Raw genomic sequence first — 22,742 nt, forward strand, 5'->3', positions numbered from 1 at the left:
TGGATGAAGACTTTCCTTCTTAGATAAAGAAAAAAAAAGGAGAAAAATATTCTCCAGAAACTTCTGTCTTCACTGTTATTGAACCACTCCCTGTCCTCTTTGTATAAGAAATATTGCCAAAGCCACAATCTTTCATCATGCGGTTCCTTTTAAATAACCTCCTAGGTACTAAAGGTCAGGATGATTTAAAAAAAATAACCTGGTAGTATGAAAGAACTTTTTCTAAATGTGAAAAGACAAACAGAGGAATCCTACGCAAACTTGCCATAAATACAAGGGATGAGGATGATGATGAGTGGAATAAACTACGTTCGCATTGCGTTCACCTGCTTTAGTTTGTCTTGAGTTTTGTTCAGTTCAAAATTGTAATGTAAAAATAGAATTACTCAATTCACTGCAATTCTGATAGCCCTTTCCCATAGATTTGTCCTTCGACTCCGCTGGGAATAGTCACTTACACGACGACTGCACCCTTAGCTTTGTAGCTATTTTAATCCTTCCTCACTACTGAGCTTATTGCCAATATTGGTTCTACCATCTAATTAAGGTGAAGGAAGAAAACTGTAAAACTCTCTTTTTCTCAGTTATTTTTGTCTGATTTTTTTTGCTTCTCCATATTATTTAAAAAAAAAAAAATATTTTGGAGAGTTAGTATTTCCTATATTAGACATTTGTCCAAAATTGAATAGTTTCTGATTGTCTGCAGAAATTGCTGGTTCCTTTTTCTATAAATATTTGCTTATTTCTGAGCCACAGTTTTGAATTACTTTAAGGCTGAAAATTTGGGCACTGTGAAGGTGATTCACAAGCAAACCAGATACCTCTGCCTTGGAGGCAGTAATGTTGACCCATACCAGGATGGGCAGGATGGGTGTCTGAGGCCGATGAAGGGTTTGTTTTAATTGAATTCATCACCACAGCCTGCCAAAGCCACCAGTACAAGTTGTATTCATGGTGTGTGGTGTGTGTGTGAGTGTGTGTTTGTGGTCTTCATTTACAGACATGTGTGCATTCCTAACCAATTCTGTGAACCTTTGTTATCCAGTTCTCTAAACTTTTTAAAAGCTATGTAATACCAGGCTGTATTTTAAAACATTCGGTCTATTGCAGACTATATTATTGACTGGTAATTTTACTTTGAGAGCATCCATGAATCTGTTGTGCTTGGTGATGTGCATAGTGTAAAGAAAGACAATTAAAAAGAGCTTGATATCTAGTTTCTTTAATTTCTCTCCTGCTCCAAAACATCATGTATTTTCTGGGACACAAGAGACTGCCTTGCTAGAAGGCAAGGGCGTATAAAAAAGATCTGAAAAACGGGATTGTAGAAGATTTTGAAATCATAAGGTTCTTCTTTAAACCCACAGGAATTTTTGATGACTGAGGGTTGTTTCCACTCTTCGAGAGCACGGCTGGACAGACAACAGTTGAAGAACCTGCCTTATAGGCCATCTCACCTCACTGATTCCCTCAAATATCCCTGAAACTGCGTTTCCTTTTTCTCAGCGAAGGAGAAGCCGGCACAGCAGGACAACCTGGGGCAGCGGAGGCGGCACACTCCTCTCTCCTCCCCGTTCCTCTCCTCCTTTCCATTCCAAGACAGAGGCAGCCTAACCACTAGCTGAGGGCCGGCTAAACAGTTGCCTTCCCCTGAGTCTGGTCACAGCCAGGCTGGCAGCACGGGTACCTGGAGGAGGGCAGGCACTGGTACCCAGGCAGGTCAGGGTACCCTGAGCGCAGCATCCCTCTCCGTGTCACCCCCAAGGCCCAGCTCTATGTGGTTGTCCGCAGCCCTCGTGTCTCCCTCCTTTCCCCCACCTCTCCCTCCCCGCAGCGGCATTTCCTCTGTGCCACGGACACAGGGACCCCTCTCCCACCTGCTGCCACACAGCTCCTCTCTCCTCCTGCGACTTTCCCTGAAAAACAAACTACCACCCCCAAACCCACATTTTTTCCAAGCAACCCTCCCACTTTCTGTTTGCCTCACCCTCTCCCTCATTATCCTGGGTCTTGCTTTTGTTTGTCTTGGCTATTTTGGGCTGGAGGCTCTTTGGGGAAGGGAGCAGAGTTTAAGTGTCAGCTGCTCAGGATGTGAAGTGTTTGATTCCTTCCAGCTGAGCAAAGCTGAACTGATAAGTGAGGCATAAACTGGCTGAGAAGTGTCTACCTGATCGTGGGCACCTGGTTAGCTGAATCAGCTTTAAAAGGTATAATTCATCGAACAGGTGTAACTTTATCTTTAGGAAAAAAAAAATCCTATTTTAAAAAGCACAGGTAATAGCTTAATGCTAAAGTTTCACAGAAAATCCAGCCAAGGCTATACTCTACCGTAGCGAGGTAGAGTGTATTCATATGGTAGCTACAGCATAAACCATACTCCGTGGCTCTGAGCACCTTCTTCAGTATTGTCATTCATGTTATTTACTCAGTGTTATTTACACTGAGACTTCCATATAAATAGTTGGAATATGGAAGTATAAATGTATAAATTAAAAACAGTATCATGTACTAAGAAGCAACTGTGCTTATTCCTAGCCAATAGCTCTGTTAAAGTGATTCCACTGGTAACAGTTTTTAACTATATTACTCCTCGATACTATAACTATGCTACCGATTGCTAAACTGTTGTATTAAACAGAGCTAATGCAGAAAGGATTAGGATCAAAATGTTTATAAGAGGTGTGTGGGATTCCTCTTCGTTTCGCTGCCAGTAAAATGATTATTCTCGTTTAAACACCTACAACACCCCAAACCTCCACACCTGGCAGAGTCATGGAAACATCTGGTCTCTATTTTGCAAATTTGAGATTCTGTTTTTATCATCTTTTAAGCCTTTTAATTATATGTAAGAACAGCTTCTGTTGTAAAGATATGTAAATTATTTCAAATGAATCAATACATAACTAGAAATTTTTGTGTGCGTTCAGCGCCATTTCTAAGCTACATGGATAAATGAGATGCTAATATATATATAATGGGAAATATAAAAGGGATTTTATTCCTTTTGATACAAAAAGTGATGTAAGAATTCAGTGAAAATGAAACCTGAGTATTTTAAAGCAATATGTCCCATTTGCACTCTCTGTAAGGAGAGCACTTTTGATGAGCACCTCTCATATCTACCAGGAATCTCTTTCTCATTCTTTACTTAAGATCCTCTCATCTATAATAAAGGAATATTTGTCATACAATGCTAAATGTTGATGGCTTTTCCTTCCTTTACACAAGGGAAAAGAATATGTTGAATACTCAAGCTCTGTTTGTGTGGTTTAAAGAAAAAACAAGAGTACAGCCTCTCTCTGCAGCCACTGAGGCCTTTGGCTTACACTGTGAATGACCACTGGTCCTCAAAATTATGTGAGCTTCTGATAAGAACACTCATATACTCGCTGTTCCCCTGTTTTGGGGGCCACCTCTTTGCAGATGCCTCATTCTGTAGCTGAGAGCAATGATAAACGATTTTTTTTTTTTTTTTTTTTAATGTGACCTGTCTGTGCTCCCTTCCTTCAAACATAGTGGCAATATGTGAGAGTTTCCAAGCCTGTCAGGGCCGTGCATCATCCTTCCTCCATGAAATTACAAGCTGTGGTTAGGGCAAAGGTTGTGAGCTCTCCAAGAACGGTGCTGGGCCAAGAATGATGCTGGGGCAAACGCATCTATGAAGTTGTAATCGGTTGTATCACAACCACCTGGGCCCTCTGAACTAGAACCTTTAACACTTTTCAACCTTCTTTTACACCTATACAGTGACCATGAAAATCCAGGGATGGTCAATATTTACTTGGCTCATATATTAACTACTACTACATATTAACTACTACTAGACCAGACAGGGAGTAGCCGAGAGCCAAGCTCAAGATAAGCAGCGAAATCCACATGGTCTGTCTTTGTTCCTACTTCAAAGTCAAGAGGAAAACTCCAGTCAAAAAGTAAACTGAAAAATTTAATTGTTTTATAAAATAGGATTATGAAATTCTATGTAAAAATCCAGCTTCTTAAATATGGTACATTCACTTCCTCACAGAATATTTAAATATTCAGGTCACTTACGCTATATTTTCACCATATTTGAATTAAAATCATTGGATAAATTAAAACATCCCTACCAAAAGATACCACAACTTATACAAATAAAACTAAGCAATAATACTTTTTTAAATACAAAATGTAAAGAAATCAATAACTCTTAGAGCATGCTACAACATTTTGCCAGAAAAATATATGGGGTCATTTTTGTTTAACTAGAAAATATACAGCGTGCTTTTCATCTCTCTTCCTAAAATTCAGTCTCATACAATTTCCGTTTAACTTAATAAATATGTACAACAAAAATGTTTATATCTCAAAGAATATAAATAGCAAATACTGTAGTAGAGCCTGGTCCAGCATTGTTTTCTCATCTAGTGACTATAGTGGGGCTTTTCAACTCTGAATGTGCAAAAATGCAGAATCAGGCTCTTAGTGTTATCAACAGGTTAATAGCTTTTACAAAAGTGATTTTATTTAAAAAACAAACAAACAAACAAACAAAACTTCTGAAAACACTGCAAAAGACTTAGAGCTATTCCAGTCAGGCATTTCTATAAATAGTAAGACACAATGAAGGGAAACAACGTTCCAGTTTAATTACTGCGGGCAGTAATTAGGGAAAAATAGTCAGTGGAGAATGAAAAATATTTTGAATTAGACACATCTTACTTTCACTGATTTAACTTGGTTCCCTATCATTTCTAAAAAGAGTTTCTGGTATAATCTATACATTGTAAATCTGTGAAGAAACTTAATCACTTTCTTCAGGCTTTGGATGGTTCGTTTTGGAAAGTGATATGTTTTCAAGTGCTTCAGTCCATACATTAAACCTTTAATGGTGTCTTGGTCGCCATTCTTTATTCTCCATAGATTGAGAAGCTTCAGAACTTGCTCTGTAGGTTGACATAGTTTCATTGTGCGCTCGATATCTTCTTTTCCCACTTTCTTGCCTGGTAAGCTTGCCATGAGTGTGTTGAGATGTTCAAAGGTGAGATTGGGGTGGCCAATGTGCTTTAAGACACTATTTTCGCAAAGATCGATATCTACAGAAAGTGAAAAGAAAAGAGTGATGAGTACAACGCATTACAACTTCGCCATGGCCTACAAAATCTTCCAAATTTCAAGATGAATATTCCTCTCCTGTTTTATTTCAAATAATTCTCTCAGCAATGCTTTTTTAGGCTTATGAAAAGCACTTCAGAATGTAATCAACTTTGCAAATACAAACAGCCTCAAATTACAAACAAACTTAGTAGCAACTAGTGATTGCTATACGCTTGTTTCATCTTGTAAAACATTCTGTGTATGTGATAGGACTCTTCATATTTGGTGCCAGTGAAAGAAAAATTTGCTCTTCTCCTTCAAAAATGTCTGGGAAAGCTTTGCTAAAATAGTAATTTTTGGTTTTGAAGCATTCTAGTCACTTCACAGTCTGACATAAGCATACATACTAAAAAGGAGAGGGAGGAAAAAAACATTTCTGCAGCATTTTTCCAATCTCTTCTGAGTGGACAAAAGGTTGTTCAAATGTGGTGATTGTTGATGGTGGCTTACATGGAAAGAGTTGGCCTGACTCTCATAAAACCTCCGGTGTTTACATGGCAGCACTGTCACCTTTGACACCCGTCTTGGCAGATTCAGTACAAACAAAGCGGTGAATTGGCACAACAAATAGGTACCGGAAGGAAAAAAGGAGGCAGATCCTCTCTGTGTATTCCTCAACCCCATCCGTCCTCCATTCTCTGAATAAATGTCCTAGTCCTAGTTGTTCATCTCCACTTTATAGAAAACAAATTGCACTCCCAGCAGCAGGCATCCAGGTCTCTCTAACCTCATCAGCCATGGCTCAGATATAACAGTGGGAAACATTGTCCCCACTTGACCAAAATTCTTCATATGTTGTTGTGCTGGTTTTGGCTGGGATAGGGTTAATTTTCTTCACAGTAGTTAGTGGGGGGCTATCTTTTGGATTTGTGATCAAAACAGTGTTGATAACACAGGGATGTTTTTGTTACTGCTGAGCAGTGCTCACACAGAGTCAAGGCCTTTTCTGCTTCTCAGCCCACCCCACCAGCAAGCAGGCTGGGGGTGCACAAGCAGTTGAGAGGGGACACAGAGGCAACAGCTGATCCCAACTGACTAAAGGGATATTCCATACCATATGACGTCATGCTCAGCATATAAAGCTGGAGGAAGAAGGAGGAAGGGGGGAATGTTCAGAGTGTTGGCATTTGTCTTCCTAAGTAACCGTTACGTGTGATGGAGCTCTGCTTTCCTGGAGATGGCTGAACACCTGCCTGCCATGGGAAGAAGTGAATAAATCCCTTGTTTTGCTTTGCTTGTGTGAGCAGCTTTTGCTTTACCTATTAAACAGTCTTTCTCTCAACCCACGAGTTTTCTCGCTTTCACTCTTCCAATTCTCTTCCCTGTCCCACCAGGAGGGAACGAGTAAGCAGCTGCAAAGCGCTTAGTTGCCAGCTGGGGTTAAACCACGGCAATTGTGCAGTCGCAAAAGGGCATCTTGGCCGTGACTCTACACACGCTCCCAAGGGGGCATACAAGTCTGGGAAGAATTCAGTCCTTGACTGATCAGGAGAAGCTGAACTCTCTTCCTGCTTCCCCTCGACTTCGCTGTGGTTGCTGCATGAAGAAATCTCAGTCAAGGCCTGCAGGTCCTCCTCAGAGCATAACACATCACCAGGAGGTATTTGATCCCAAGTAATTCTAAAAATGCCATTTAGAAGGTTGCTTTTAATACATGTGCTATCAAAATAAGGTACCTTGGATAATCTTCTTGACCGTATCCTGTTCTTTGTTTTGCTGCTTCCATAATTTCAAAAGCTGGAAGGTCTGCTCTTGAGAACTGTGCCTTTGTTTAATCCTTTCAATGTTTTCCGTGCTAACCTTTGTCCCAGGCAAACTGTCGGCTAGTATGTTCAGCCAGTTAGGAGTGAGCTGAGTAGGAACCGCAAACCTGAACAAAGCCTCCTCGCACAGAGTTACATCTGAAATGAGAGAGAGAAAGAATATGTCAATTGTTACGACCTGTGTTACCCTGCTTTTCTCCAAAAAAAAGAGCAAGCAGCAAGGATGATAAGAAAAAATGTTTGGAAAACAAACTAAAAAGTGGTCTTTATAATCATGTTGCTCTCTGTGCTCGAGTTCCATTTGATCTGACCTACAATAATTGAAACTCTACTAGCAAATGGCTAACAAGCTAGATATTTTATCATAAATGCTGATGCATTCATTTTAACTACAAGTACAGGTATCTTTTCAGAACTCTCTTCCTTAATACGATACATACCTATTCCACATTTCTGAGGTGTCGTATCTGTATTTTCCTGACAGATGTTGTCACGAACGGCATTTCCCTTCAATGCTACTTTGAAACCCAGTGTACTACAGTTTGTATGCTTTAGACAGGCTGCTTTGGATGATGTTTCATTTGAGAAGAATCCTTCTGGACATCTCTTACACACAGTGTCACTCTCAGGGGTACCTGTGGAAACAGGAAAACAATGCATCCAATTACATATAACCTCAACCGTGAAAAAAAAATACAAGAATACAAAAATAAAAGAAAATATTCCTCCCAAAATTGTCATGTTTCTGCTTTTCGCATTTCAGATCTATGAAGGAATTGCATTTAGGAAAAAAAAAACAAACCACCTTTAATTTTTAAAAACAAAAAAGATTCTTTAAGAGAATGATAATCCTGCTGGACTAATAGAGTAAATGGTACTCTTACATACACTTGTAATCAACTCTAAAATCAGTAATTACTCATTAAATCAGAAATTTAGGACAGTAATATCTTCAAATCAGCAATTACTCGAGTCTATTCAGACATTACATGATGTCTGATTTTCATCCTTCAGCTGTACAAATATCCTGTAAAATAATTAAATGGCACAAGAAACTGCTCTGTAATATCTGCCGAGAACCTTACTCGAATGGGTTACTCTAGTTCTAGCTAAGAATATAACCCAACTAGTTATCAACTAAATACTCTGAAAAGTACTTTCCCTGCTCAAATATTAAATTATATAGGAAAACAGAATTTCAGTAACATTTTTGAACTTTTTTCTGGGCTTGAAAGAAGTATTATTTAAAGCACAGAAAGTAAGATGGTTCAATATAGCAAAAATGTTTAATATACATGCCAATGTTTGCCTTGGTGTTTTATAAGGCACAGTTTTACTTCAGAATCAAATATATGATGCAATAGAATGACAATATCCGGTTCTATCACATTGACAAAGAGGAAGAAAATTAATGCATGAAATCTGAAACAATGCAAACAGTCTAACCACCAGTGGCAAGGAAATAACAGCATCAGTAAATGCTTTATATTCACTCTTAGTTCATCTTTATTCAGCCAACATTTAAGCAAGTGATTAAAGTCTAATAGCTAATATTGCATTATTGAACATGAACTTAGGCACATGCTTAAAATTATTTGGAAATAATTGGAAACTATATTGAATAAGAAAATGCCTCCATCTAGTGTATTTTGGAAGTATTTACATGTGAACGCTTATTTTAATGCTAGTTTTTAAGTAAATTTTATTTATTCTGAGCATTTGCTTAGAGAAAAAGAGTATGACTCTCCAGTTTTCAACCAGCCGTGAAATAAAGAATTATACTTGCATACACCCAACCTAGCACTTCTTTCATCATACAACAAGCAAAAACAAAGGAGAAGTTTTCAGTTGTTGCGCACCTGAAAAATCAGGGACCCTGTATATTGCCAACCCCCCCAAAATCCTCTGCTTTCTCCAGCCAGCACCCAACCTGCAGCGGTGGCAGCAGCAGCAGCATCTGCCCTTGTGTTCTCTTGCACAATGAGCGCTGCCTGCGGCTCTGGGGTGTACAGAACTCCAGCCAACACCTGCACCCGGGCAGGCAGCCATTAGCTTTGCTGAGAAGTCTGAATTTTTAGCAATTTTCCCTGCTACAGACATGCTGCTGTTGTGTTGCAGCAGTGAGGAAGGGGAAGAAAGGCGAGTCCCTGCAAACGGTGCATCGTTCTGCGCAGAGCTTCCCGTCTAACCTTCGCTGCACAAGAAGGAAATAAAACAGGTAATCCATCAGCGTTCTCAGGGTTGAGCATAAAGCCACCTCCCAGCTTTGTCAGCTTCTTCTTCACTGCTTATCAGGTGACTCTTGTTGAGGTCACAAACTGTCGCAGCCCAGCCACCCTTCCGCCGCTCCCTCCAATTCACCTGGAATCCCCCATTCTCCCCAGGGACAGGGCAGCCACCGCTGGGGAGGAAGTGCTGCCTCACAGTAGCACTGCTTCCCAGCACATTGCTGCCAAACTCTGCCACATAGGGGACCAGCTGCGGCAGGAAGGAAGGAAATCTTCATCTTCACCCACAAAAGGGGACTACCGAAGTGAAGTGATCTGCCCAATGTAATCATGAGCGACCGGCAGTGGGGCAACAGATTTCTAATGTTTTAAGCTTTGAATGAGACACAACCACACCATCTCCCTGTGTGGCAGTGGAAGCATATTTTTCTATACTTAGGTTTTATTTCACCTGAATCCACACAGTTACAAAGTTCAAGGCTATCATATGGCAGAAACTGGGAACATAGTGTGAGCCGATGCCTCATCTCAAAAACTGACTATTGACACAGGGGGACGCAATTATTTTTACAATGTTTTCATTCCTTGTTTGAGGTCTGCTTGGGTTGAGCTGGCTCATTCTGATGGTCTCTTGGAAACCAACTTTCCAATAAATTACATGATTCAACAATTTATGTTCTTCCAAAGTTTGTTTCATTTTGAATCAAGGGATTCAAACTTGTCTGTCACGTTTCTCTGTGCTCGCAGGGATGCAGCAGCCTGGTTGCTCAGACAATTTATACTTCTTTGTTCATCTCCCAAACGGTCTTTCTGAGATCTTTGTTTCTGTCCCCATCTAACTTGCTGCGGAGGTATAGTGGAACCTCGTTAGCTCAAGCCCCTGGGTATAACGATTTAGGTTAATGAAGGTTTATAATATGGAAACGCGGTAGCTGCCAGTGGAAATACTTCACAGTGGCAAGGGCATCAGGGTAATGCTTAGTTAACCAGTTACTCAGGGACCAGTGAGCAGCTCAAAGTTGTTCTCCAATGAGGTGTTCGTAACACCAGAAAAGACTCCCAAATGTCATTCAGCATAGCTCTAAAATGTCAGCCCTAATGTTCCTCACTGTACACACGTAATTCCTAGGGAAGTAATGCTGCAGTCTTGGAGATTGGTTGCCTACGAGTTCACGTCTGAGATGCTTTGATTTTCTGTATTCCCTTCCTCAGTGATCTTCTCCAGGCAGCTATTCATCTCCAGTACAATGACAGTTTACAGTTCTTTCAGGCTGTATTAAATACTGGAGCTAAATCGGGCTGTGATATTTGCCAAATGATAAATGATGTATTTTGTTTTGAGAGAAGAACTCATTATTGGTTTAACAATTTATGTTGTCTTAAGTGAAGAATACACTCCACTGAAAAGCGCCGCTTCGCTCTGTATCCCCACCAGACCTACAGCACAATGCCAGCCTGCTTGACAAAGGCACGGTTGTTTGTTTGATAATAGTAACAGTTTCCCTAAGAGTTCCACTTAGGATGCTGATAATTAATTATTACCACATATTGCTGTGATGCTAGAGCTATATTAATATTGTTATAATTATACACTTGGTGTCAAACATATACTGCTCCTGGTGTTTGTCAAGATATACGGTTGCTTGAAACAGCAGATTTCAAAATGAAAAACATTATTATTTATCACACGCAGAAATACTACATTCCAGATAATGTTCCTTTAAAAGAGGCAATCCATCATGTTTCTCATTAGAGTGCAATTTGCTACATTTGCTACTGCCATTAAGTTATATATTACCATAGGAGCAGGGTATTCCACTGAGAAACGTTCCTTTGGCTACAGTCCAAATGGTTCAGACTAGGAACAGGTTCAATTGGCTTGACAATTTACTGTCCTGTAATTTCCTCTGGAGGAGCCTCTTCCCTAACCTTGTAACTGCCACGAGTCGTGGACGTGCTGTAGAGCTCTAATTAAGCCTGCGCGTATTGACAAGCAGTACGTACCTTGCTGCGCAACGCCGAACCCGGGAGGACACTCCGTGTGCTTCAGACAGAACTCGAGCTCCAGGTATCTGCCCTCGATGCACTCACAGAGGCGGTTCTGCGTGCTGGTGCACTCCTGCTTGACGTACTGCAGCTCTTTGCAAACGGCGCTGCAGTACTGGCACTCGTCGTTGCTGTTCCACTCTTCGGCGTAGTACCGATCCGGGCACGGGGCACACCGCGTCGGGCTGGTGGCCGTACAGTGCTGCTTTACGTAGCTCCCAGGAGGGCACTGGTCACACAGCAGTTGGCGAGATGTCCCTGGGTCGTAATGGGGGTACTTGGGGGGAGAGTCGTCCTGGATGGTCCACTTAACAGAAATGTCCAAGAGCTAGCAACAGGAAAACAAAACATGGCTCACTTTAGTTCCGGGGAGCACCGCAGTCACAAAGAAACCTACATTTTAAGGAGTTTATGAGCCTAATCATGTTGCTATCTTAAAAACAAATGTTTGCGTTAGAAATTCATAAAACGTTAACCAGCTTCCGGGCTCTCCCATGTCTGTCTTAGAATGGGAAAATTTTACGATCTTACCCAGCAAATCTTCCCAATGTAAGTACTTCTTGCTCTTCCAGAGATGTGGATCCTATAGTTCTCCCATTTACACCCTTTTAATATCACTGGGCAATGACCTTTTACCGTCTGGCACCAGAGAACCTGGCCTATTAGTTTTGTTTGCACCAGGTAATATTCGGAGCCTAAATTAGGAACCATTACTGCTTAAGAAAATGTTCTTACATGCATGCTCCTGTTGCCTGTCTACGAATCCACTTTTTAGACAGCTATACTTGGACAGGCTGAAGAATAAGATGCAGATAGTATGGATATTCCCCACAGCCTCTTCTAGTTACCCTTGACTAAGCCCCGTGTCTCGTCCGATGTGTGATTTTTACAGATGGAGATTTCACTTTCTTGTGGTCTCAATGCACAGTCTCTTCCATTGTGAGACATTCCTTATTACTCATCGAAGTTTGATGTATCACTCTATTTTTCTTAAATGACTGGATCTGTTTCATGTGATCTATTTAACAAAAGGGTGCAGCACATTTTTTAATAGTGAATGGCCTTCCATTGACAAAAAATGCATCCACCCTTGGTAAATCTACAGCTAGTACTCTAGTAATAAGGAAGTCCTGGTAATCCACAATGAACAGTCAGGTTTTCTTCTTCTACAGTTTTTATTCACTAATAGATACTACAGCATCCCAGAGTCCAAGACTTGCGTGCATTCCCTTCACAGAACATAACAGACTGCAACACGAGGTACAGATGCTACAAAGACAAGCATCAACCTAAATTTCATTCAGATGTCTGTGGAAACCCAAGACAATAACCAAAGACAGCACGTCATCGTGCAGAAATGCCAGTTTTCCTTCTCTGCAATGCACAACTCACAACAAATCCCAAGCTGTCACTGCAACAGAATCTGCTCCTCTGGGTCATGCCTGTGCCCTTGGTGATTTCATGACGGCTCAACTCCCCTCTGAAACATGCAGGAGTAAGAAGAAGATTATCTCTATTTTCCTTACTTGATAGTTTACATTGGAAGTCATAAATGAGGCAAGTGAGAGGTTTGCTGCAGAGGATGACTCAGGATTTAAAATAATTCAAATTTAGCAATCAGGGTTTGAGAGCATGGGGTTTTGTGGGGAGAAATGGAAGCACTTGTTTCCTGAAGAACCTACAGCTGCATGAAGCAAGCCAATAAATACTGAAAAAAACTCAACACAATTTGAGAGGAACTGATTTTAAAAACTGAGAAAAAAAATACTTGAATAATACTTATGTGAGATCATTTAATGGATGGATCACTTGTTGGAAAATGGTTGGATGGTTGCGCTCAAAGAGTCATGGTCAATGGCTCGATGACCAAGTGGAGACCAGTGATGAGTGGCCTTCCTCACGGGTCGGTATTGGGACCAGTGCTGTTTAACATCTGTGTCGGTGACATGGACAGTGGGATCCAATGCACCCTCAGCAAGTTTGCAGATGACATCAAGCTGTGTGGTGTGGTCAACATGCTAGAGGGAAGTGATGCCATCCAGAGGGACCTTGACAAGCTTGAGAGGTGGGCCTGTGCAAACCTCATGAAGTTCAACAAGGCCAAGTGCAAAGTCCTGCACATGGGTCAGGGCAATCCTAAGCAGAAGTACAGGCTGGGTGGATTCAGAGCAGTCCAGAGCAGAAGGACTTGGGGATGTTAGTTGATGAGAAGCTCAACATGGGCCGGCAATGTGTGCATGCAGCCTAGAAAGTCAACTGTGTCCTGGGCTACATTCAAAGAATTGCGTCCAGCAGGTCGAGGGAGGTGATTCTGCCCCTCTACTCTACTCTACTCTACTCTACTCTACTCTACTCTACTCTACTCTACTCTACTCTACTCTACTCTCACGAGACCCCACCTGCAGTACTGTGTTCAGGTCTGAGGCCCCAACACAAGAAGGACATGGAGCTGCTGGAGCAGATGCAGACGAGGGCCACAAGACGATCAGAGGGCTGGAGCACCTCTGCTATGAAGACAGGCTGAGAGCGTTGGGGTTGTTCAGCCTGGAGAAGAGAAGGCTCCGGGGTGATCTTATTGCAGCCTTCCAGTACTTACAGGGGCCTACAGGAAAGCTGGAGAGGGACTTTTTACAAGGGTGTGTAGTGATAGGACAAGGGGCAATGGCTTCAAACTGAAAGAGGGCAGATTTAGATTAGATCTAAGGAAGAAATTTTTCACTCAGAGGGTGGTGAGGCACTGGAACAGGTTGCCCAGAGGCGTTGTGGATGCACAATCTCTGCAAGTGTTCAAGGCCAGGTTGGATGAGGCTTTGAGCAACCTGATCTAGTGGCAGGTGTCCCTGCCCTGGCAGGAGGGTTGGAACTAGATGATCTTTAAAGTCCCTTCCAACTCAAACCATTCTATGATTCTATGATCATGTGAAGTTTTGCCTTTGGAAGTACCAATAGATTGTACAGGTTGTACCAGTATCAATGAACTATTAATGGCAATCAGAACGCTATTAATCTAAATGAGCATAACCAATAACTATAATAATAGGATTAATAAACCAGCATCAATAAAAGGATAAGTCTTTGCATTTGATTTTTCCTTTTGTTTTTAAAAGAAAAGCATATCTCACGTCTTCCCTTCTTCCCCAGAAAGACACATTATGTAGGTGTGGCAATCCATCAATCAGTGGCTGAGCCACATGTATGCAGGTTCCAACAATTTTCTTTAGCAAACAACTATGAGAAAAGAGTCTTCAGTCAAACTAAAGCTACAAATGCAATCAATATCTCAGTGTTTTACCAGAACATTTTATATGTCATTTTCAACAGAGCTAGAATACCATTACTACTACTGTTTGACTACTATGATCCTATTAGTACAGTAAGTTGTGCAATTCATTGCCATAGGACGCTGTAAATGACTGAGTTCAACATGCAACTGAACACACTAATGGCAGAAAATTCTAATAAAGGGCTATTAAACATAAACATCACCTTTATATCAGGAAATCCCAAACCACAAATTGCTTGAGTCTGGAAGAGTGTTTTGGAAAAATATCACTATTTTTCTGCCTCTTTCTCCAATCTCCTCTATGCGTCAGTTATCAATCCCTGCCATAGACAGCATCTGGGGCTTTTTAGGGCTTTTTTCTGTATTAATTTTTTCTTAGACCCAGTACAGCCATTATGATGTCGTTAACTACATTTCTAGACTTCAATCCCCAACACCACACTTCTTCATAAGACTACTGTAGGTCATATAATAATACTTAGAGAACAGATCTGCAGACCTTCTATGCAGACAGAAAACACCCAGTACACGAGTGCTATGAATATTAATATGTAACCCGAAAATCAGAAGTTATCTTCAAACCTAGATCAAGTGCCAAAGTAAAAGCAATCTAATTTTCAGAATTTTTGCAAAAAATGCAGGAAGAATGATGGAAAGTAATTATGTATGATTTTTACTATCTTTACTGCAGCAACTTGACATAAACATGATGCAAAGACTCTTTCCATCCCTCAGCCCACAAAATAAGCTAGAGGGGGACGTCACCAAATCGTCCTTTCTCCTGGCCTAAGACACACTGAATTTGTGCTCACATTAGCCAGTTGGATCACCTACGGCAGATCCGTCGAGCAAAACAGATGGTGCCGAGCACCTGACATTATGTGTGATTCAGAGGAGGTATTTTGGACTAACTTCAGCCTGCTCTCACGGAGTGAGCATGCATTAGTGGTTACAGCGCATCTGGTGCATCGCTGGACTCCATCTCCGGATTTACTTTCATCAATCCAGTTTACTTTTGTAAACCCACTTTGTGCACTCCAAGTCTGCTCTGATGTGCAAACTAAAATACAGTAAATAAAGGATGATCAGGAGATGTCTTTCAAAAGTACGTTCCCAAATCAAATTAAAAGGATAATTAAATGTATTTTATGTCATTCCTGATATTGCTCCTCCTAAACTATGCCATGACCAACTTGGTAGCGGATTCTCAGCCACATAAAACCTCTAATTGACCTGAATGCCCATACTTAAAGGTGGGCTGTGTACCAAACACCTGAATCTCTGCTGTAAGAAGTGGCACTATTTGAGCACATGAAAATATCATGATCAGAACTTACTAGTTCTGAACATTGGTCTTCCAAAAGCTTCACAGAAAACAGCATTTCTCCTGTAATCGTGTATGCACTGGGCTGTTTAGTTCTTGCTGGAAAAGAAGGCATGTTCCAGTTTGAAAGGAGGAAGAAACTAGAAGTCTGGCTTCAGTTTACTGGAATCAGAAGTAGGGCCAATGAGCATGTTCACCCTTTAACCCTTAGGAAACCGAAGCTGGACTCTTTCAGTACTACACATAGCCAAGTTATCATAGAATCATAGAATGGTTTGAGTTGGAAGGGACCTCAAAGATCATCTAGTTCCAATCCCCCTGCCATGGGCAGGGACACCCTCCACCACACCAGGTTGCTCAAAGCCTTATCCAACCTGGCCTTGAACACTTGCAGAGATTGTGCATCCACAATGCCTCTGGGCAACCTGTTCCAGTGCCTCACCACCCTCTGAGTGAAAAATTTCTTCCTTATATCTAATCTAAATCTGCCCTCTTTCAGTTTGAAGCCATTGCCCCTTGTCCTATCACTACACGCCCTTGTAAAAAGTCCCTCTCCAGCTTTCCTGTAGGCCCCTGTAAGTACTGGAAGGCTGCAATAAGATCACCCCGGAGCCTTCTCTTCTCCAGGCTGAACAGCCCCAACGCTCTCAGCTTGTCTTCATAGCAGAGGTGCTCCAGCCCTCTGATCACCTTCGTGGCCTCCTCTGGACCTGCTCCAGCAGCTCCATGTCCTTCTTGTGTTGGGGACTCCAGAGCTAAACGCAGTATTCCAGGTGGGGTCTGACGAGAGCAGAGTAGAGGGGCAGAATCACCTCCCTCGACCTGCTGGCCACGCTTCTTTTGATGCAGCCCAGGAAGTTATGGATTTGTCATTCAGAAGTTTGTATAAAATTATGCTCATCGTTGTTTAGGAAAGGTTATTTCAGCCTGGAAGAGGTGCCGAAAAAGATTGGAAGGATACGGAGAGCCTCATCTTGAAGAGGATCTTGACTTGTTCAGTATCTTGGCAAGTCAAAACAGCACCTACATATTCGTACAGATAGACAGCGAACACACACAGAAAGAAGAGCTTTCTATGTTAAGGGATAATGTTGGCAAATAAAAACGGTATTCTCTCACCAGAGGAAGTCTGTGAAGCGTTTTACTGAGAAGCAGGTGCAAGAAACCCAAGTAGTTTGAATATAGCTCCCAATGCATTTCTAAAAGTAAATATGCCATTTGGTTTCCTGGAAGAGCTTGGGAATGGACTGAAAAGACCTAGGCTATTTCTTTCAATTTTAAACCATAAGCACATTCTTTATATCCCAACATCAATGGAAGCCAATGATACTCAATATCTTGTTCATCTCAGTAAATTAACTGTTATTCTGATTCAGAGAGCACTCAATTCCAAAGGGTTTTATAAGGGGTACTGAAATACAAGGCTTAATTTAAAAAGAAAAAAAAAATCCCAAATGTTTTAGGGTGGTGTGTTTTTTTTTTTTCCCTAGGAATATGAAATGCTATCAGTAACAAAATAATTACCAAACCAAACCAAATTCTAGTATCGTTAATTACACCTATCAACCTATTGGGTGAAATTAATCTCTAGTGTCACAGGCTTAGTTCTGAAAGGACTGAAAAACTCAGTCCTTGTCCATTTCCCTGGGCCGAATCCTGAGTAACTCTCAGGATGGTCATCTCCATGCGAGGAAGTTGGATTGAACTGTAAATACTGAAATATAAGTCTAGTGTAAGTCAGTGTCATGCAAGTAAATACTGAGATATCATTCAAAATGAGTTACCCAAGGTTAAAAAGCAATTCTTTGATTCTGTCTCTTAACACGTTAGGCCTAAAGCTATATTTTTCTATACCATCTTTATGTCAGCATACACAAAACAGTCAATGCTAACATAAAAGGCCTGTGCAGTCCATTTATTTGAGCCCTCAGAAGATGCTTTTGAAAGAGAAATAATGTGATTGCAAAATTTCCTTTCAGATCTTGGGCATGAAAAAACTACACGCCCTTTTCTTTCATCTTTAAATGTAAGGCAAAGAGTCACTTGCTTTTTGTTGTTGAATTAAAATGAACTGGAAGACAAAGCACATAAAGCGAAAATCCTTCAAGCATCATCCCCTTAAATCACTGCTTTGTAAGAGAAAAGAAAGTGGCTTTTCAGCATATGAAAATATTATTATATAGCTTGGCTTTGTGGTTTTGGGTTGTAGACCAAAGGAGAATGTTTCATTTGCTGAGAAAGATAAATCTGTTTCTGTTTTACATTCCACAACTATTCTGAAGCATATTTTCCTGCGTGATAAATAATCGCTCAAGGCCTCTGTCAGATCGCTCCTAGTGTTTGCATTGGGTTCAAAGTAAAACCTCACAACTCTCCTATTTTGCTTTCTACACAAAGTATTTGGACAAAGCTAAGGCAGGAGGCCTTCACTTACTCTCATCCCTCAGGCAGAATGCTTCACTGAAATCTTACACAGACCCCGGAGAAGTCCCAGTGGCAAAATATAGCACTGAATGTTATTAAAGAAGTCCTGCTAATCAATATCTTGTCAAATCAAAACAGTATCTCTAGATCTGGTACATGACAGCATCATGCTGGATCAGATCCACAGCCGTCTATTGCAAATAACCATTGTAAAATACTTGTCATGTAGGGAGCAATGACTCCAATCCATCTGGGAGACACTCACATTGCATCCTCCTCACATTGCCATTCTGGGGAGCCCCATCCAACCACCGAGATGAACCTCTTTGGGCTGACAGCCGTGCCGAACAGCTCGTCCCATGTGTCGCTGCAGGCTTACTTAGAGCACAGCCCAGACGAAGGACCTTTCAGCAGACCGCAGCTGAGCGTCAAGAGCACAACGAAAGCTAAAATGGAGTTGTTTTCACTGGTTTGAGTTTAGCTTATGAAAGTGTTCCACCATTCTGCCAACTGCACTCACTTTGGCCATAACAAGATCTATTTTTGTAAAGTGGAGGCTGCTTTTTTATATAATGAATATAACTAGTGACTCTCCCGAGCCACCTGTATTCAAAACAGAGGATGTCAACCGCTGTCTCCATTTCTCTGTCGCTAAAGCAATATGTCAACAATTCAAATCTTCTAGACACTTTGTGAGGCATGATTAGTTGCCCCTCACAAAGCAATTTAAGACTCACAAAGCAATTTAGAGGTCTAAAATACTGTTTTATTTTCAGTGTAGGAAGATGACATTCAACTGAAGAGTAGTTTTGCGTCTTATCAAAGAACTGCTAAATCAAAAGTCTTTGCTTATATGAGTTACATTTGCCTGGAAGCTTGTGGAGGGAGAAAGCAGAAAAGACTAACCAGCAACTCAGCAAAAGATATGTCTTATCCATAACTCATATTCTGGAACATTATTCACCAGAGTGACATGACAGTAAGATTTAGAGATAACCCAAACCTGGGATGTTACTACCATAACGGCAGTCTGCCATCACACTGAACAGAATTACTGACAACTGACGATCTAACTGAAGAAACGGTATGTCCGGTATTATGTGCAAACAGGTGTTTTTGTCCAGGGAGACCGTCACAGTGGCAAATCTTCTAGCATAAAAGTCAAAACCAGAAGGAAAAAAATTAAAGTTTCTGTGAGATTTGAACAGAAGGTGTTATTTAAATTGTGAAATATCTTTTTAAAATTCTTCTGGTAATCTTGGTGTTTTATTTTTAACCAACACACATGCAGACAGACAGAAAGAAAGTCAGACAGAAAGATAACTCCTACCCTCTCGGGCTGCAAAGCCACTGCTGCCTACACACAGCAAACCCAACAGGCAGGCCAGAAAAAGCATGTCACATGTGCCCAGCGATCCAAAATAGAGAAAGGTCGAGTTTAAGGGTCAAGATAGTTACGTGACAAGTAACAAGATCCAGCTCTGGGGAATTTCTTTCAATTGAGTTTGATTTCATAACGCTTGTCTGTTTGTAAGCAGTTTTAGTGTTCCAGCAAACAACACGTACATGCATGCACCACCACAGCAGGTCCCCTTTCTGAAACCTCAGCAAAGAGGCCAAGGCTGAAAGTACATCATGCCCGAAGAGGCTTTTTTTAGTTATGGTGTCTCCAAACTAAGTTCAAGGTATGTGAGCCGAACACACACAAGTTCGAAGTGCTGTTGTGCCTCTTACAAGTGTTCTTATAAAACAAGTACTAACACTTTTCTGAGCTCTAGCACATCCAACAGTACTTAAACTTCACTGACAGTACTCAAACTTCACAATAACTTTAAATAAATTGCTTTTCAATAATTAAAAAACAGAGTTGAATGATGAAGCTTTCTGGTATGTACTCCCACCACTGACGTATTTCAGTTCCAAGACTCATCCACCAGAGGATTATGCTGAACTTCACCAAACGTTATTACTTTATGGGAGAACATGAATAGGCACATTACATTTAATCAAAATCAAAATACTGACATGATTATTTTATGACAGCCACATATAAGAAGCCAAGCTGATACCAGGCTATTACTGAAAATCCCAGATTAACTTCCTGTGCTTTCATATAGACAAAGAAGGCACAACATCATACATGAGATGAAAAAGTTGTCTTGCTTTTCAATTTGCTGGCCACGAGCCTTACAATTTTTGCTTCCCTTGCACCGTTAATTACTTTGGATTTGTTACTCAAAAAGCTCTTTCAGAAAGTTGTACAGAGAGCAATAAACATGCATTACTCATCGGATCCTGGAAATCTTGTTGCATTTATAAAGAGCTTTCAAAATAAACGGATCTCAGTTCTAATGCTCTGCCACAACATTAATGCCACTGTACTCACCAAAACAACTCAGAGGCAAGTTACTGTGCAGGCATGCATAACAGCCTGCTCTGAATATTATTTTTAATGTTTTTCTTTGAATGTTTTCTTCTCCAAAAGATGAATAGACTCCAAATAGATGTTACACAGTATCTGTCTGTATGCAGGTTTTAATTAATCTAACATCATATGCAATTCCATACAGCTAAACGGATTAAATGACATTTTGAAAGATTTACTGCACTGCTAACATCTCTAAATTTGCATCTGGAAGCATCTTGCTAAATCACCAATTAAACAAAAATTTATTAAACCAGGGGTTTATACCAGACTTAATAACACAGCTTTTTCTGTAATAGCTACTGACACAGCTGCTAATTCATCACTTTCTGGCACACAAAACTGAAATTTCTAAGCCAAAACAAGCACCACATTCTTGTGCTTTTTTCTGGAGTTCACAGTGCTTTCCCCGAGTAAGAAAGTCAGCCCTGTATCTGAGATTCTGACCAGTGCCACTGCAGCAGAGATTACAGAGACAGGCAGGGATGGAGCTTTTGGAAATTGAAAACAAACATCCTAGCCTACAGTTTCTAAAGTCATTCCTAGATACAGTGGGTTTGTGTCAGACTGATATAACGAAGCCTTACAAAAGGAGAGAGGAAGATAGGAAAAAAGGCAAAAGCAAAGCAAATCATGCCACTACCTTAAGAATGGGATGGAAATCCCTGCTGCCTCCCTGGAGCTGGACGTGTCCGTTGCACTCCAAACCTCACCAGGGAAGCTCGGTGTGATGAAATGAAAAGGATTTACCAAGAAAACGGAGAGAAGACAAAAAAAAACCCCAAAACAACAACAACAACAAAAACCCAAACAAACCAAACCAAAACAAAAAAACAGCAGAAAAGCCGTATGTCTTTACAGCCTGATCTCTGAAGCAGCAATGCATCTTAAAGTCTATCTGCCTCTCTGAAGGGACTTACCACAAGCGTGCAGCACAGGAACTTGTTCATTGTGGTCGGTGGAAGAAACCTCAGCGTGCTGGGAAACCAGGCAGAGAGTCAGCTCCCGCTCCAGCCTCCTGCCAGCCTGCTTGCATCCCCCAACATTAAAGACACGATATATATATAGTCCCGGTGTAACAGGAAGCTTTGGCTCAGCTTTGATCACTCATTCCCTACCATGACCAAACTTTTCTCTCTCGCGCGCTCTCTCTCCCCCTCTTTTTTTTTTTTTTTCAGGAACCTGTAAAACTTGATGACTTAATGGAACCCTTTGAGTGCTCTAACCACAGACTGGAAAATGCAGGAGGGAGTGTCAGGGGCTGGCCAGGGGAGGGTTTAATCGGGCTCAGTCTGGCCGTCACCCCTCTCCTCTCCCCGGAGCAGCCGGCTCAGAGGCGAGATTGGCGCCCCGGGGACAACAGCAGCTCCCTCGGCGCCCCAGACCCATGGGGGACACAGTTAAAAATCACTGCTGGGGGCTGATGCCCCAGCCCTGTTTCCCCGGGGCGAAGAGGGCTCCTTTCGGCTCGGCTCCACAGGGGCTTCCAGGATTGGGGCTGGCTGGGAAGCAACAACCAGGGAGGGCGAGGCTGAGGGGAAAGAGGATCCCTTCCTTGCTGCCCTTCCCTGCTGAGGCAGGAATTTGTGAGCAGGACAGACCTGGGGGAATGATATTGCACATGCAGTTGTGATTTTCCAGTGGCATTCGGTGTCTGAAAAAAGGGAAAGCTTAGTGATTTTGGAAAGCCCTTGCTCACAGGAGAGGCCCCACTCAGGGGCCTATTCTTTCTTTCCCCATTTTTAGTTAGAAAAGGGTGTTTTTCTAAAGCCATCAGGATCAAATGCAGCTGGTCTGGCCTCCCCGGGTCCCTCAGGGTGTTCCCTGGAAGCCCAGGGGAACACGGGTGTACCAGGCACGGAGCTGAGCACGGATTCCCAAGTAAAGGTGAGTGAGAAGAAAGGATTTCTTCTCCCAACCTGCAGATATTAAGAAAGTGATTATGGGAGGCTGTGGGATCCTGGGATAGAAGCCAAACCCAGATGTGCCTCCAGTTTTTACAGATGGTTTTCTCTCCCTTTTCACAGGCCAGAGCAAAACCTCAGCTCTGGATATTCCAGCTCTCGAGCATTTGAAATCTGGGGCCCACATTGGCTCTGGGTTGTGAAGTTTTGCC

General features: G+C 41.6%; 1 protein-coding gene across 1 annotated transcript; it reads right to left on the minus strand.

The window, feature by feature from the left end:
• Positions 1-4,683: 4,683 nt before the first annotated feature.
• Positions 4,684-21,600, minus strand: TNFRSF11B (TNF receptor superfamily member 11b). Its single transcript, XM_009990420.2, has 5 exons — positions 21,547-21,600; positions 11,129-11,498; positions 7,337-7,531; positions 6,810-7,034; positions 4,684-5,072 (listed from the first exon to the last, which is right to left on the minus strand). The coding sequence occupies exons 1-5, from the start codon at positions 21,574-21,576 to the stop codon at positions 4,684-4,686; spliced, it is 1,209 nt and encodes a 402-aa protein (XP_009988722.1). The 5' UTR covers positions 21,577-21,600.
• Positions 21,601-22,742: the final 1,142 nt, after the last annotated feature.

Source organism: Tauraco erythrolophus, chromosome 3, assembly GCF_009769465.1.
Source record: "Tauraco erythrolophus isolate bTauEry1 chromosome 3, bTauEry1.pri, whole genome shotgun sequence".
Taxonomy (NCBI): Eukaryota; Metazoa; Chordata; class Aves; order Musophagiformes; family Musophagidae; genus Tauraco; species Tauraco erythrolophus.